Source organism: Antrostomus carolinensis, unplaced genomic scaffold (assembly GCF_000700745.2).
Source record: "Antrostomus carolinensis isolate BGI_N321 unplaced genomic scaffold, ASM70074v2 scaffold8453, whole genome shotgun sequence".
NCBI lineage: Eukaryota > Metazoa > Chordata > Aves > Caprimulgiformes > Caprimulgidae > Antrostomus > Antrostomus carolinensis.
The window spans coordinates 3,012-19,568 of NW_010304415.1; the positions used below are offsets into that span (position 1 = coordinate 3,012).

General features: G+C 43.4%; 1 protein-coding gene and 1 non-coding gene across 2 annotated transcripts in view; one reads left to right on the plus strand and one right to left on the minus strand.

Moving 5' to 3' along the window:
• Positions 1-9,802, plus strand: part of LOC104522214 (WD repeat-containing protein 5) — an 11,898-nt gene extending 2,096 nt beyond the window's left edge. The window contains exons 3-13 of the mRNA XM_010164445.1: positions 452-525; positions 1,464-1,553; positions 2,230-2,319; positions 3,434-3,517; positions 4,600-4,655; positions 4,807-4,853; positions 4,994-5,069; positions 6,425-6,458; positions 6,918-6,992; positions 7,619-7,706; positions 8,692-9,802. Coding sequence (XP_010162747.1) covers positions 452-525; positions 1,464-1,553; positions 2,230-2,319; positions 3,434-3,517; positions 4,600-4,655; positions 4,807-4,853; positions 4,994-5,069; positions 6,425-6,458; positions 6,918-6,992; positions 7,619-7,706; positions 8,692-8,792 — 815 coding nt within the window. The 3' untranslated portion in view covers positions 8,793-9,802. The remainder of the gene's footprint in view (positions 1-451; positions 526-1,463; positions 1,554-2,229; positions 2,320-3,433; positions 3,518-4,599; positions 4,656-4,806; positions 4,854-4,993; positions 5,070-6,424; positions 6,459-6,917; positions 6,993-7,618; positions 7,707-8,691) is intronic.
• A 1,445-nt stretch (positions 9,803-11,247) lies between these two features.
• Positions 11,248-11,375, minus strand: LOC114818409 (U6atac minor spliceosomal RNA). Its single transcript, XR_003766158.1, has one exon. It is a non-coding gene; the product is annotated as a U6atac minor spliceosomal RNA (small nuclear RNA).
• Positions 11,376-16,557: the final 5,182 nt, after the last annotated feature.

The window sequence follows — 16,557 nt, forward strand, 5'->3', positions numbered from 1 at the left end:
CTCTGGCAAATATCAACCTTTTTCTCTGGCGTGTTTTTGCAAGTTAACATGGATAATATGTTTGGTGGTTTGCAGACATTAATTCAGTCCAGCTGGTGGTGTACGTTTTGTTCTTTTTGGGCAAAAGTGTTTCAGTGTTCCTGTGGAACGGTACTACTTTTACCACTGGCAATCTGAAACTAAAGTATAAACCCATGTTGTCATCAGAGAAACTAAAGTGGCTGGAAACTCTGTGCATTCCAGGCAGTTTATGTAATGTCAGCTGCTGCAGCTTGGCGTGTACGAAACTGTTCTTTACCAATTACAAATCACCTTGTACACTTAGGTCTGCTTGGGGAGGGAGAACTACCCAGTGTTTGCAGAGATGTAGTTAACATATTTCTTTCCATCTGGAAGTGACAGCTGTATCTGTTAGTGCTGTTAATCTCTTAACTGGCACATTCTTTTCCAGCTGCTGACAAACTCATTAAAATTTGGGGAGCATACGATGGCAAGTTTGAAAAAACAATATCTGGTCATAAACTGGTAAGTGTGAGGAGTGACTGTGCACTTGAATACAAATTTACTTGTGAAGAGTTTTACTTTCTTTTCCTCATCCATAAATTTCCATTCTTGGTAGTTTGACTTGTATAAAAGGCTTGTTCTTCAGTCTTGTTTTGTACTTCTTTGTACAGTCCCACACAACGGCCTGGGACTGGAATTGCTGAAGTAATACCAAGTCAGGCTGGAAATGTGGGTAAAGTGGAGGCTGATAATGCATGCACACTGCCTAGCTGTTTTCTTGAGTCCCTCCATTTCAGGAGCAGCAACCTCAGACGTGGGGCAGTGCATTCTTGGGTGAAAATCCCTGCAAACTCTTACCGCTGTGTCCTGTTCCATCTTCCCTTTGTATATGAAGCAGAATGTGTTGCCTTTTAAGGAGATTGAATTTTTCTTGTGGGTTTGCCTACATAAACACAACACTTACTCATTCTGCAAAGCTCTAAAGAAAACACAAACTCCCAAACCCTTCGGTTTTATTTTCTAAAGTTTCTTACATGCTAAAGTTTCATAAGCAAACATGAAGATTCACCAAAAGGAAAAAACAGTAGAATCTTGTTCTTCTCTGGCCCTTAGGGACTTGGACCATAAAGAGCAAGCCATTTGTCATGAAGAGAAGTGACTTACTCAGATTAGTTTATGTAGCTAATAAACTAATGTTTATGAATTCCAAGAAAGGGTGTTGGTGGCCACAGTAAGAGCTATGTGAACAAGCCATTGATGTTTTTGGAGTATATGGCTCAGCTTAAAATGAACACGTGTCAAAGGAGCTCTTAACCCAGTTAAATCAATGAATTCACACTCTCAATGCTGAATTTTCTTTCAAGCTTCAGCTGTGAATATAATATACAGTCTGTGTTTTCCATTTTCCTGTGTCAGTGAACAAACAGAGCTGAGAAGAGGATTGTTTTCCTTTGTTTTAGGGAATCTCTGATGTTGCTTGGTCATCAGATTCCAACCTTCTTGTCTCTGCCTCCGATGATAAAACTCTCAAAATATGGGATGTAAGCTCGGTAAGGGCAGAAACTATTATTTACCTTCCTTTTCCCCAGCACTGGCATCTTAACTCATGTTCTTCTGAGGGACAGCCTTGATGAGAGAAGGTAGAGGTTTAAGCACTGGCTGCTCTTTGGGTAATACTCACACTTTCGTGCTTTTAATGAGCTGCTGGTTGAGTGGGCTGTGAGGATGAGCGAGTTACACTGTTTTTGGAAAGGGGGGGATGCTTATGGGTACCATGAGGAGTCTGGTTATCTTCTGAGAGCGCTTAAGCCTTATGGTGGCAGTGCAACTGCAGGCTTAATTTCTGAAAGCAGCCTCTCAGGTAGAACCTTTTTGTAACTTTTAATCATAGCTTCCCTTGGTTTTGTTTCTCTCCCCCTTCCTTTTCTGGGATTACAATGAGAACTGGATAATTTGGTTGAATTTTGGTTAGGTGTGTTAAACCACTTGGTTTTCCTGAGTTGCCCAAAGGGTTTGCAACTTGGCTGCAGTTGTTAAAAATGTCTTTTTTTTTTTTTTTTGTTTTCTTTCCTGTTTTGCTGTAGCAGGTCCTCTGCCCATCAAAATCTGGGGTTAGAGATGGTTTCTTTGTGTACTGCACAGTGATTAACCTTAATGCGGCTTATCTGTATGCATTTATGGCACTAAAGGATGCTGTATATTTAACTCTGCTAAATCTTATTTCAGGGTAAGTGCTTAAAGACGTTGAAAGGGCACAGTAACTATGTTTTCTGCTGCAACTTCAACCCTCAGTCAAACCTCATCGTTTCTGGATCAGTAAGTGATTTTTTTTTTTTTTTTTTCCTCTTTGTGCAAAGCAAATCCTGCACACTCCTGTCACCCAGCACTAAGGGGACAGAGGTTCTTTTAGGGATCCTTGGCACAATGATGATGGCGTTAAATCGTAGTTACAATTAAAGCTTGGTTTTTTTAATTTTTTTTTTTAACAGGGTATTATGATTAGTACAGCACAGAAGTTATGATTAGAATGGCACAGGATTTGTACAAGCAGAATCAGTGTTGTACAATGTATAGGTAGCATAATACGAAATTTATAATGCAACTTACAATTTCTAATTACCTAGATTCTAACTTATAATCACCTGGCCCCTCTTGCAGACTGGGTCAGACAATGCTGGGGGCATCCCTGGCTAGTGGGAGGGTCACGATCTCACTGTCTGACAGCGGTTCTGGATGAGGTTCCCTGCTTAGGACTTGTAACTGCTTGATATTTTTTTTTGTTTTAGGCACTGCTCTCTGTGCTGTTACACTTTCCTGTTCTGAGACAGGGTGGTCACCAGCACTGGGTTGGCCTGGGATCCAGGCTGGTGAGGAAGGGAGTAATCAGCTTGATGCCCAGGAATCTTGAGGCCAGTAGGGAGGAGAAGAGATCTGTTTGGTTTGTCTAGTCAGTTCACAGGACCTTCAGAGCCTGATACTGGGGGAAAGGGAACAACTAAGCGACCTCCTTGGTCACAGAGAATGGCTGCTTGCCTTATAAAATGGTGTTAGTTATGCCAGCCACATTACCAGGGGTTGGGAGCAGAGGGTACCGGCCACAGCCCCTTAACACTTCAATTCTCTTTCTTCCTCCACAAACACAGCTGGTAGTCAAACAAACTGTGCAGTGCCACTGCTGCCTTTGCTTGGGGACACAGTCAAGCCGCTAACCCATCCTCAACATGCAGGTTTCCTGCCTGGAGAGGAGGATTTCAGGGAGCTGTGTTCCCAGTCTGTTATTTTTGCCCTTTGTGGTACTTGTGTCCTAGGCTTTCTGCTGCAGCTGCAGTGCAGCTGGAGGAAGGCACGTGCATCTAGTCAAGCTGTAACACCTTGCATGCCTCGAATAGGTGCATCATTAAACCACCTTGTGCATTTCTTCAATCTTCAGTTTGACGAAAGCGTGAGGATATGGGATGTGAAAACAGGAAAGTGCCTCAAGACGTTACCTGCTCATTCTGACCCAGTTTCAGCCGTAAGTCCCTTCTGATAAATGAACACACTAACATGTTTATTTTGTTTAGCAGAGCTCCTCCCCTGCATCTGTAGAGGAGTGGGTTTATTCTCTTAACTCTTATTATCAGGCTCTTAAAGAGCGTAGTGGATGTGCTGTGGTGGATTTGCCAGTGGTCATTGCTCAGAGAAGGAAATAAACGGTGTTTTCTGTAAGGCCGATGCGGATTTTGTTCTTGGGTGTTAACGTGGGGAGCAGTGAATAGCAGTGTGCTAGTCAAGCCTGGCTCTAGCAGTCTGATGCTGGGACACAGATTTGTGGTCACTTGAGGATCAGAGAACAGCCTGTACGTCTGTTGCTTTTGTGTTGCTCTAAGCTGTTACTGAAGCCCAGAGCAGGGTAGTTCCCTAGTACGCTCTGTTTCAAATCTCATTCATTTGATGGGTAAAAGGAGCTTGGAATACAACAGCATCCATTCAAATGAAGGTGTTCAACTGTTAATATTTTTGAAATAAAGGAAACTTGAAAAAAATTTCAGCCTCAGATGTGCTAAACAATGGCTGTTGTGATGCGCTTGTTCTGCCTTGTGTAGATGATATTTCTTATAAATATATGTTAGTGGTAACTGTTCTTTAAAATAGCAGTATTTTGAGGTATAGTTCAAGGGAATAAATTGATCTTAAAACATATATGTGGCTACATATAAGGTTAAATTCCATGCCCTTAAAATGATAAGGTAGTATCTCCAGGTTTGATACTACTATTATTTGAGCAGCTAATGCTGTCTGGACAGAGTATCTGTGTGCTCATGTGTTCTTCTTAGCTTCTGAGAAACATGTATTCCAGTCCCTGCTGCTTAAATAAACAGTTGTAGTTAATGTCCATCCCTCTTTATTACTAAGCCAGACAAACTGTGCAGGAAAGAATCTTGGTTTCTGTGATGTTACCCGTCTAAACACGTGTCTGTTGTTTGGTTGGCATGTTGACTTTCTGCTGTCCACATGAATTACAGTGTCAGTAATGGAAGTACTTTCTGTGGGGCTTAAAAGTTTGATCTTTGTGAACATCAGCCAGGTTATTTTTCCCCTTCTATAATATTACAGGTGCATTTTAATCGTGATGGATCCCTGATAGTGTCAAGTAGCTATGATGGACTCTGGTAAGTGGTTTTTTTTTCTTGTCTGTGGCACTGTTCAAACCTTTTGCATTTAAAGAAAAGGTCTTTTTTAAAAACAGCTTGTATTTGTAATGTTAAAATCAGAACAAAGATTTCAAAACCAATAGTAATGATTCTTGTTTGTTTTTAATAGTCGAATCTGGGATACAGCGTCAGGCCAGTGCTTGAAAACACTGATTGGTAAGTAGGAATTCTTCTTGTTTGTGCTCCATTCTTCACTGTTACGTTGTGACACAGACAAATTATTGTCAAAGGAAATTCTCTGTCAATGAGACAATAGAACTGTGCAGTGTTTAATACTGCTTTTATTTTCCCTGTAGATGATGATAACCCTCCTGTGTCTTTTGTGAAGTTCTCCCCAAATGGCAAATACATACTAGCTGCAACTTTGGACAAGTAGGTATTTAAAAAAAAAAGAGCAAAACCTACAGGCTTTGAAGTGTTTATGAGTATCAGATCAAACTTTAGTTTGCTGCTGTTTAGGTATCATAGTAATGGTAATACACAAGTTCATGTGTACTATCAGAAAGCCTAGAAGGTGTTGTGCTTTGCTGCTGGCACAGGCAGGACTTGGCTCTTTTTAAAGTCTTGGCAGTGCATGGTGACTGCAACACCCATTTATTCCTTCTTGTACCTTTCAGAACCTCAGCATTTCCTTGCGTTAATTGTATGATTCTTTTGTAACATCGAGACACACAAAATGTAGCCTGTAAAAGGCTGTAGTATATAAATAACTTTGTGTATGAGGCATAGAAGCAGTGGGGGTGGGCTGGTTGTGTTGAGATTGATTCACCTGGAAGATCTGTGTGCAGCTACTCAGAAGGGATTAGCTGGTCTGTCATATCCATTCACAGATGACAATGATGCTGTTGCTTTCGTGAGACCTTCCTTTCCTAGGTCGTGAGGTTGATGCCCTCCCTTTCTGAGCACCCTTGTGCAAAAGATACCACAGTCTGTTCCCTGCCTTTCTCAACTAGTCAATGAAAAGCTCAAAAACCCCAGGTTAGGCTTCTTGGGGAAGTGAAAGGGGACTATCCTGCAAGCTGTGGTAGTAGCCTGGGTATCAGTACAGATGTCTGTGTCTGGACATGCATGGGGCTTGCTTGAAACAAGTGTCTCTCTTCGTGTCCAAGTTGTGTTCAGCAGCTTGCTTATTCACTTGCTCTGCACTGGCTTAGGCTTGAACGGGCTGGGGATGCCTCAGGCCAGTGTTTGCTCCTCTGAAACATCCTGGTGCAGGGCTGCAAGTTGAAAAATTAGGGCTCTGTGTGTGTGTATTTTGGTCTGTAACTACTTGCAGCAGGATTTGATTTTAAAACAGCTTGGGGAAAAGGGATGGTTTGTAGGGCCATCCCTGATTCTAGTGGGTTTTTCACCCTGAGAAAGATGATGCCTAATGAAATCTGCATGAGTGTTTTGGATGTATTGGGATTTGGGGGTGTCTGCCAAACCACCTTACCCTCTCTCACTGTAATTTATCTGTTATCTTTCCCATCATTTCCCTAGTTACCTGGTCATTATCTATAAAGAAACTTGCAGATGTGGGAAAATACTTAAATAAACCCTTTTTATTGAGGAGAATATGAATGGCATGGCAGTAAAATTGATACTTGGGGGTTAACTAACTCTGCATTCTGAAGCCAGACTAAAGTTATCCATGCAGACTTTAAGAAACTCTTTTTCCTGCTAGGAAATTGTCAGATAAAAAAACCCCCAAGAACTAAAATCTTAATTTTTCTCTTGTTTTCTAGCACTCTTAAACTTTGGGACTACAGCAAAGGAAAGGTAAAACCAATCCTGTCTCACTATGTACGCTAGCTTATAGGAAAATCTGAATTTCCTATGTGCTTTGTAAACTTGCTTAACATTTTATGAATACTATAGAAAAAAGTGTTAGTACCCCATTATTGGAGAGGACTAAAGATTCCTTTGGGGGGAAAAAAAAAAAAGTGTTTGGGCTCCTCCATAGTCCTGAGACATTAAATAAAGCTATACTTCTGCATTTTTCTCTTTATGAGCAATAAATTGTTGTTGTAGTGACAAATTTAGGCTTTTTTTTTTCTTTTTCCCTTTCCTCAAAATTGTTTAGTATTCTAGTGCAGCAATCCCCTCTGCATTCTCTAGATAAGTTGTCAGGGTGGGAAACAGGCAGATATATTTAGTCTTTTCTGCCAAGAGAGTTTGTCCTTGACTAAGAAAACTACCTGCCAGCTGTATTAATGTCTTGTGGCTCTTCACTTTCAGTGCCTGAAGACGTACACAGGACACAAAAATGAGAAGTACTGCATATTTGCAAATTTCTCCGTTACTGGTGGAAAGGTTAGTGTTTATTTGAGGCGGTTTTTACTGCTTTTCTCTGTAGAAGATTCAGTTTGGGGATGGGAACCTCCTTTGATGGGTGCTGGTTCACAAGTGCCATAGTGCAGTGGGAGAAGGTGTCCTAAAGGAAGTCCCTCTGAGCAGCTCTGGTGCCTGTGTCTCTAGGTGGGCTTGCTGTCCTGTTCCAGGCTCCCACCACTGCAGAATTAGAAAAGAACTTTCCCACAGCAGGAGAGTAGCTCCTTGTGTATCTGTTTGCCAGAGTCACACAGCAGTCAGCCGTCAGATGATAGGGTGGTGTGTTCTGGTTGAGATGACAGAACCAGATATATACCAGAACCAGATATATAACCAGACAGAACCAGAATAATAAAACCAGCAGAGATTTAAGTCCTAACACAGAACCACCACTTTTTGCTCCATTAGTTTTCCTCTCCAGGATACACAGGGTGGAATAAAGCCTTCTGCTGCTGGTATTCACTGCATAAGGGTTGAGAGAGAATGAACCACATCAAGCAGTCCTATAATACTGGAAGTTCATTTTCATATGATGCCAATGAAATATTTACTGAAAAATAGCGATGAGGAGAAATATTAAAATAACTGTTTTTTTCTCTGTCCTCCAGTGGATTGTGTCCGGTTCAGAAGACAACCTGGTTTATATTTGGAACCTTCAGACAAAAGAGATTGTACAGAAATTACAAGGACACACAGGTGTGGAAGAGGATTTGGGGTTTTTTGGAGGAATTTCCCTCATGTCAGCTTGTAATGAGGGTGTAGCTTAAGCGTTTTCTCTCCGATGTTTAGTCCTGACTGTCAGATCCATAAATTCTTGACTGGCTGAAGCATAATTGAACCTTAGGAGTTGGCTCCTTTTTGTGAAGGTTTTTTATGGGCACTGTAAGTGTTTTTTCTTTCACTGTAAGAACTTTGACATCAGCTTACAAAAGAGACTTCCTTGAGTTCAGAAATGGTTGAGGTATTTAAGTGACTCATAATATTAGTGACTTTGAATTGCCTATTATCACCTTCCAAAGCTGCAGCTCTCGAAAGGATAAGGACTGATGTGGTCCTGCTGTTTGTAAATGTCTGTACATATGCCTGTTCTTGAAGGCAGAGTTGAGCATGTGTTGAGATGTCACCTGATGGGTACTTCAGTCTGAATCCCATAAGAGAGAAGCACTTTCACTGGCCCCACTAGAAGGAACTGTGCTGTGCAATCTAAGAATGCTTATTCCTTTGCAGGACCATTGATTTGGACTGTAAGTGGGGGCAGTGGCAGCAGGTTTTAATTTTCAGGCTAGGGCAAGGCTCTGAAGATGAAGTGCTATCTAAGCATTGAATAAGATGTTGGAAATACCTTACGTGGAAAGAAAAAACTGACCTGGGTTTTTATTAGCTGTCTCTGACATAATATGCCAAGAGTTTTGTCTGTGAAGTAAGCAAGAACAAGAATCGAGAGAGTTCTCACATTTTGAAACCTGTCAAATGCTTTCCAACTGCTACTCTCAATTCTTTTTTGTTAGTATTTCCTCTCAGGGAGAAGCAGTAGTTGGAAAATAATTATGAAATAATGTGTTTGTAATTCTACTACAAGGAAATAGTAATTTGGCTCTGCTGTTTTAAAATGCAGTAGCAATCATTTTCAGATTTCATTGCTGTAAATAATGGTATTTGTATATCTTTTCTTTTTGCTTAGATGTTGTAATCTCAACAGCTTGTCACCCAACAGAAAACATCATTGCATCAGCGGCACTAGAAAACGACAAAACAATTAAACTGTGGAAGAGTGACTGTTAAACGTTCCAGTATCGCTTTAGAGACTGTCAGGAAAAAATGTTTTTAAAAAAATATTAAAAAACCACATGAGAATAATAAATCCAGTTTGGCAGGAAACCTGAAGAATATTTGATAAAGTGGTTTCTGTTAGTCTTGGCCCAAAGAAAACGTCTTAGCTCTTTGCTAGAACTGGGCAACGTGGTGGAAAAGAAAAAAAAAAAAAAGATGCAGTGTCTCCTTTTCCTGCCTAATCTTTTGGCAGACAAATGGATCATCCTGACGTGGCGTTAGAAGTGTCAGCCTTGTATTGGACACCCCAAAGATACTGTACTTTATGGTGGCATTTCTTCTAGGCACTGTTGCTGCTTAAGGAAGAGCTGCCAGTCTACTTTGTTAACAGTAAGTTAAGTCACAAGCCTAGAGATGTGTGGAATTTTTTTTAAATGTCTAATTTTTTAATTTTTTTTTTCCCCAGAATGTAGATTCTAGTCTCTTGGGAAGTTTCTGTATTGTTTTAAATAGGAGTACTGCATCTTTAAGGGTGCTTCATTTTAAACACTCAGCTCAAACTTTGTGACCAAATAAAAACCATGCAGTTCCAGATCTCCCTCTTCCTGCCCCTGACTTGACTCCTGTGGTGAAATCTCCTCTTACCTTCTGTATAGTTGCTTACCTCTTGTTACGTGTTTAATAGATGCTGTTCTAGAGCAAAGTTACAGTTCTTCTGTTAACCATTAAAATGAATCCTGCTTGTAGTTGTTCTCAGAATATTTTACCTTTTTTTTTTTTTCTTCTCTCTTCTGGTTATAAAGCAAGCTCACAGAACACTGTAAAGTTATTTCAATGTAAAAAGAAAAAAAAAAAAAAACCCAGACTTTTGTATCTTGAAAATCCATCGTATGAAACTGTATTGATAATGGCATGACTATATCTATTTCAGCGTTGGTATTTCTTTCCCTTTTTGTCATACCCAGGTGGTATTTACACATCCAAAAAAATACCATATGCCATAATAAAAAGGTGGGATTTTATGTGTATGCTTGTGGTAAGAGTGTACTAATGTGAAGTGTCTGTGTCCAAAGAAGCCTCTCTTATAAACACCTTTGGAAGGAAATATTTCTGTAGCAGCTCCTTTGAGTGAGGAGGAGAGGAAGAAGAAAGGAAAAGGAGGAGGAGCGTGTGGTGCTTCACATCTGTTTTGGAGAAAGAAAAGAGGAGCATAACTCAAGTCAAAATTTGTTTAAAGAAAGAAAGAAGATGGAACTAAAGGTGTCCTCAGCAGAGGTAACATTAGTACAAACCCTCACGGAGACCTTTAGCTAAGGGGAAAGGAATCCCACTGCCCTCTCTGTGCAGATGGGACAGGGCAGGCTGAGGGATGATCAAGGAGTTAGCTTGGGCTGATTAGGAATTGTGTTGAGGCACAAGTTCTATTTCACCCGAAAGGTTCTGCTCTAAGGGGTTGTTCTGTTCCTGGTGAAGCAAAAATCTTTTTTCTTTTTTTTTTTAATGTATTGACCTCATGTGCTTGATAATAACTGAAAATGAATTACAATACAAACCTCGTGGCTGCTCAGAGACTGCCTTGCTTTACCCTTAGTGAAGAAGACAGCTGCAAGACATGAGGTATAGCTTTTCTTTTTAAAATACAAAAATAGGGTTCATGTTGAGCTGGTGCTAAAATGGCTATTAATAATATCACTGTCTTTGAGGTTTTTCATTACCCCCAGGAAAGGACAATGTGTCTCTAAACTTAGTGAGTGTCACTGCTGAAATAATAAATTTCTTAACTTTGTGATAGTTCTCAGTCTTTTTCTCACAGGCCAGTGAAACTTTTCAATTACAAGATGTGGTTGTGCTCCGTTACCAGTGTGGAGAAACTGGTGTATTACTCCAGCAAAGCATTTTCACATGGATTCAAAAATGTTTTGTAGCATGATGGTTCCCATGTAATTGTGTGTGAGTGACTGGCTTTGCTTTTGCTTTCCTGATCTGAGTTAGAGCTGTGATGAAGGGAGATGGTTTCTCTACTATCAGGAGGAAATCTCTTCCAACAGGGCTATTCTCTTCCCCCAAACCGAAGCATTGTAAAGGATCTTCTTTCTAGCTGTCCTTTGTTAAAGGTTCTGTTTGGACCCTTAGTATACCACCTGGGAATAACGCTGGAGCCTATCAGCTTGAGCTGGGCACGTCAGGGTGGTTTGAGTGTCAGGATTAACTAATTGTGATGCTGGTTTGCTCTTCTGTAGTGGGAGAGATGTAGTAGCTTTGCTTGTGTTAGGCTAGTAGGGGTTGGAGGATGTTGCAACCTGCTGCGGGAAAGCGAGCTCTGTTGGGGGAAAGGAGAATCTGGGTGAAGAGAGTGGCTGGAAGGAGCTGGGTTTTTAAGGGTTTGAGGGTGATGGGGTTTTAAAGAAAGATTTCTCTATCTGGGGGGGGGGGGGAACAACCCAAAACAGACAAACATAGACCCACAGAAAAAACATGGTTAGATGCCACGAAGTACGTGGCAGTGCCTTAACCGTATGCGTGTTGTACAGGCCACAAGGGCCTCTTCCATCCTTATCAAGGGGAGTGCTAACCTTCTCTCCTTTCATACAACACAGAGTTATAGCTGCGCTTCCTGGTATTTAAACGTTCATCAAGCTGCCTCTGCGAAGGATACGGTGAGAAAAAGTTCGTGTGTTTCTCCTTCTCACTTTCGCATCTCTCTATAAACCCGTGTGAAATTTTTACTCTTAATTCCTCGAATGTTTATAAAACCCCTGAAAACCCCGTTAAAATAACACAGACGCGCGCGGTTTTGTTACCTTTTTAATGTATTCATCACTCTCAACCAATCGGAGCGCAGCGGTCGGATCCTCTTCCACTGCCCCCTGCTGCTGGCGGCCAGTCCCCTCCCACCGCGCATCCTGCACCCAATCAGCGTGTAGCGGGGAGAGGACACGCCTCCTTCCGCCTCGCTAATAGCGGTGGGAGGGCTGGAGGTGGGGGTTCGAGTCCCGCCTCGGGCGGGTGGCGAGGCGGGTGCGGTGCGTTGAGCTCCGCCTGCCGAAGGGATGAGCTCTAAAGCGGGATTTGTGGGTGAACCCGCCTAATCTGCGTGGGGTTTAGCGTCTTTCTGGATATCCCGAAGATTTAAGTGGGAACACGAGTGTAGCGGGGGATTTGCTCATCAAATACTTCTCAGTGAGGGGACGAAGGGCATTTCCTAACGTGTCCCGGTGCCCCTGGGCTGGTAAATCTGAATTGCATCAGGTGACAGTTAAAAAAAATGTACACTGGTTTTAGATGTGGAAGTGGTCATAGAGGTGTTTTTTTTGGGAGGGTTTTTATTTTTTAAAAACTATTTTTATTTGGGGGGTGGGAAGGGGTTGTGTATTTTTTTTTTGTGGGCTTTTGTTGAGTTTTTTTGTGTGGTTGTTTTTTTTTTTTTGTTTGGGGGGATTTTTGTGGGGTTTGTGGGAGTTTTTTGGTTTTTTGAGGGATTGTTTGGTTTGTTTTTCTTTAGGTTTTTTTGTTTGGTTTATTTGGGGTTTTTTAGGGGGGGTTTTGTTTGTTTTTGTTTTCCTCTTCTAAAGATTTTTGCCTTCTGCATCCCAAGGGAATAAACCCAAAATAAATGTCTGGCTAAATCAGCACCAGCAGCACCTCAAAGCAATCTTGGGAGATAGATTAGGATCAGAGTGATGTTCCTGCTGGGGTTACCCACCCCAGCATCCTGCCACTGGTCCCACCGACAATGGGTTTCATGCCTTGTGCTGTCCCTTGGTCCCAATGACTCTCCCAGGGTTTCCCACTCTGTTCCTGGGATCTGTTTTGCTGGATGAGGCCACGGAGCCATGTGCTGTGCAGAGCCCAGGCTGCTCCTGGCCACCCCTTCCAGATACCAATGAGTTTAATAAGAGATTATAAGGTAGTTTCTTCTCCTTATTGAATGTTCCGATTTATGCACGCGTTTAAATCAATCCCATTTCCTGGGTTTTATCCCTTCTCCCCGAGGCTTTCAGGCTTTGCTGTGTTAGACATTTCTTATAATCACATTGTTTTGAGGCATGTGAGATACCGTGGGTGGTTTAAGTGATTTGAATAAATGAGCTGTATTGTTTAGGCACTTCTCCCAGGTGCTAATTGCCCCTCCTGAGCTGTAGGTGCTTGGACATACTTGGACAAGTTTGTGCTGTCTGCTAGTGAAATATTAATGAGCGTGCTTGCTAATGAAGATGCTGTGTACAGATTGGATATCAGGAAAAATTTCTTCACAGAAAGGGTTATCAGACAATGGAACAGGCTGCTGAGGTAGGTGGTTGAGTCCCCATCCCTGGAGGTATTTAAAAGACAGGTAAATGAGGTGCTCAGAGATATGGTTTATTAGTAGTAAGGTATGGTTGGGCTCAACAATCACAAAGGTCTTTTCCAACCAAACGATTCTATGATTCAGTTCTACGATTAGGTCCAAGCCCCTGCCTGGCCAGGAGCTGTGCCTGGTAGAGGAGGTGCCTGGCAGGGTGGGGTGCCCAGGGTGGGGGATTTCAGGTGCTGCTAGCAGGCGCTTGCTGGATGGGCTACATAAGCAGCTTATTTTGTCATTTTAATTTTTTAATCCCATGCATTTGGTTGCGCTCTCTTATTAGTAAGCATTATCTCTCTAAGTCCCATTAGCTCCACTGAGAGCTGGGGTGTTGCTCATGGGGATATCAATGGGGAGAGACAGCTGAGGGCTGGGGGTCTCATCCTGTAGCTGGTGACATCCATGATGCCCCACAGGATTGGAGCCATCACGGCTTGGTTCTTTCCCCTGCTGTGCCCCTGTGCCCCCATCCCACCCCAACCCCAAACAGCCCCAACTGGGGTCCCTGCAGAGCCCGAGGCTGGCCCTGTTTGGCCTCTCGCTGCTTTATTAAGGCAACTTTTTTCTTGTGTACAAACACATATGATTCATTCAAACCCACCTCTCCCTCTGTCAGGTTTTCCCTTTAACCCCATGGTCGTCCCCAGGGCTTTACTTTATTAGAGAATCTCAAGTCTTGGATTTAAAATTAGTTGACTGCTTCTCTTTAATAAAATTATTCTTTACATCTTTAAATAACACAATATGCCATGGAAAGCCGGTGGGTCTGTTTGTGAAGATGAGGCAGCTCAGAGAGGAAAAAGAAGAGAGGAGAAAAAAAAAAAGTAAAAACACGCATCTCCCCAAACCCCTTCTGCCTAATCCAACTGAATTAGAGGATTTTGAAGTGGATTTAAAACTAAATCTTGATTAGGGAGAATTTCTCTCCAAGAGCTGCTGCACGGTAGTATTAATGGGAAGTGATCGTGGAGAGAGGAAATAGGACAGAAATAACTGAGGACAGCACATACACACTCACGTCTGTGCAGGAACTGAAAGAATCGCAGAATTTCTCAAGAGGAAAAGGCAGAAATTAAGCATCACCAGAACCAGACTGGACACCACGGGGCTGGCTGGAGAAGTGGGGAGCGGCCAGATCTTTGCTGCACTGACAGCATCTCCCTTGATTCTTGGTGGAGGGTTTTGTAAGTGAAAAGCAAGTGGTGTCCACAGCCTGGGGGAAGAGCTGGGAGGAAGAGCCGTGGTCTCTGCCCACTCTCCAGACACCTGTGTTCATCCTCCGAGCCCTGGGTGGTCTGCAGGAGCTGACCCCCATGCTCTCAGGACACATGCCTGGAGGCACCTATGGGATCCTCTCTCTGATGACTGTGGTCTTCATCCTCCCAGAAGGTAAGTGCCCCTGTCCCTGGGGTGTGGAGTGTGCCCATGCTTTGGCATTTGGGTTGTTCTCATCCTCCCCAAACCCTGGTTGTTAAAGCAGGGTTTATCCTTGGGATGAACTGGGGGGGGGGGCATTCCTACCCCAAGCAATGTAACTGTGAGATGGTGGGTTTATAGGATGGAGCTAATGTCATTGTATTTAGTACAAAATGAGAGTATGTGGGCAAGGAGTGTGGGCCAGGAACTGGGATCCCTACGGGCTCCCCTTCCCCAGTGCTGCTGGAGCAAGGACTTCCCTGGCTGTGTCCGGTTGTGCGAAGGTGCTGAGCCAGCTCCCAAAAAACCCGTGGGAGTAGATGAGGATGGGCTCGGGAAGGGCTGTGGGTCAGCATTCAGAGCCAGGGAAAGGTCACAGCAACAGTAAGTGCAACCTGATTTCTGTTGCTGGGATTAATCAACACAGGGATCAGGTACTGTGTTTGCCTTAACCTCTGGATGATGTAAATTAATATCTTTTGAAGGCTTTTTTAAAAAAAAAAAAAAAACAAAAAAAACCAAACACAAAAAACCCCCAAAAAACCAAAACCTAAGAAACAGCTTAATTCCCATTCTGGTTTAAGGGAAGCAGTTCTCAGACACAGCCACTGACCCTGCAGAGAAGGACCAAGCTGCTACCGGTGTGCAAAGCCCTGGGGACACTCACCAACACTCGGGGTCATGGGCACATTGGCTTGTAGTTGCTCTGAAAGAGGATTTCCCTTCTGTTTCTGAGTTTTTTTTGCCTCCCTGATAGTCCCTGCAATAAAAGCAGGACCACATTCAGGGAGCAAACCAAACCACGCCAATGAAACCATTGTGTGAATGACTCCAACACTGGCGTGGCTGAAACTGGAGGAATTTGGTGAAATGGGCAAAAGTTGTTTCCGAAAGCAGCCGAGCCTTGGCTCGGTGATGTCTGTAGTTGGGAGGTGTCACCTATTCTTTACAAACCCTGTTTCAAAGCTCCCTTGTTCCCACTATTTGATCCCAGTGCAAAGCTCTGGCTAATCTCTGATTTCGCTCTGACCTCTAGTGGGAGTTGCTTTTACATTTTTTTGAACCCACTGGATAAACAGGCAGCTTCAGGCTCTGGGCTCAGCGCTTCATGCAACTTGGCGAGGCAGAGAGCGCTGCGAAGCCATCATTAGAGAGCAGCTAAGAAGGAGCTGAAGTATTTTCCCCCCCTGGAAAAAAAAAAAATTCCCAATTGTGTTTCATATGGTTCTTGTTTAGTGTCCGGACTCCAGTGTTATGGCTGCAACATCATCGTTGGCGCTAAAAATGTGGACATGGGATGCTCTAACCCAGAAGTGATCACCTGCTCCCACTCCCACCAGGGCTTCAAACACCGGTTCTGCATTAAGACCGAGAGCGGTGAGTCTGCCCGGAGGGGCTGGGGTTGCAGTGGGTGTCTGATCAGGCCAGTGATGTTGATACACCAAAGCAAACCTTGCAGCCTTTGAATGGGGGCTGGACCTGGTGTGAGGTTGGCAGAGCATCACCCTCAAACTCGCCTGTCACCACTGTCCCCCTGTACCTGATGGCCCTAGGACAGCCCAGCTAAAATCCCACAGAATCACAGAATTGCCTGGATTGGAAAAGACCTTTAAGATCATTGAGTCCAATAATTCACCCAACACTGACAAGTCCCCAACTAACCCATGTCCCTCAGCACTACGTCTACATGACTCTTCAATCCCTCCAGGGATGGGGACTCCACCACTGCCCTGGGCAACCCCTTCCAATGCCTGAGAACCCTTGCAGCAAAGAAATTCTTCCTCACATCCAACCTCCACTGCCCTTGGCACAACTTGAGGCCATTTTCTCTTGTCCTATCAACGAGGACAGTCCTGTGCTGTGTTTGCTTTGCAGTTGTCCTGGGCATCCTGCTGACCAGTGGCTGTGCCACCTCCCGTCACTGCCAGCAGCAGGAGCTGCCGGGGGTCCGCATCCACTGCTGTGACACTGACCTCTGTAACAGCTCCCCCAGAGCCCTTCACCCATCTCCTGGCATCG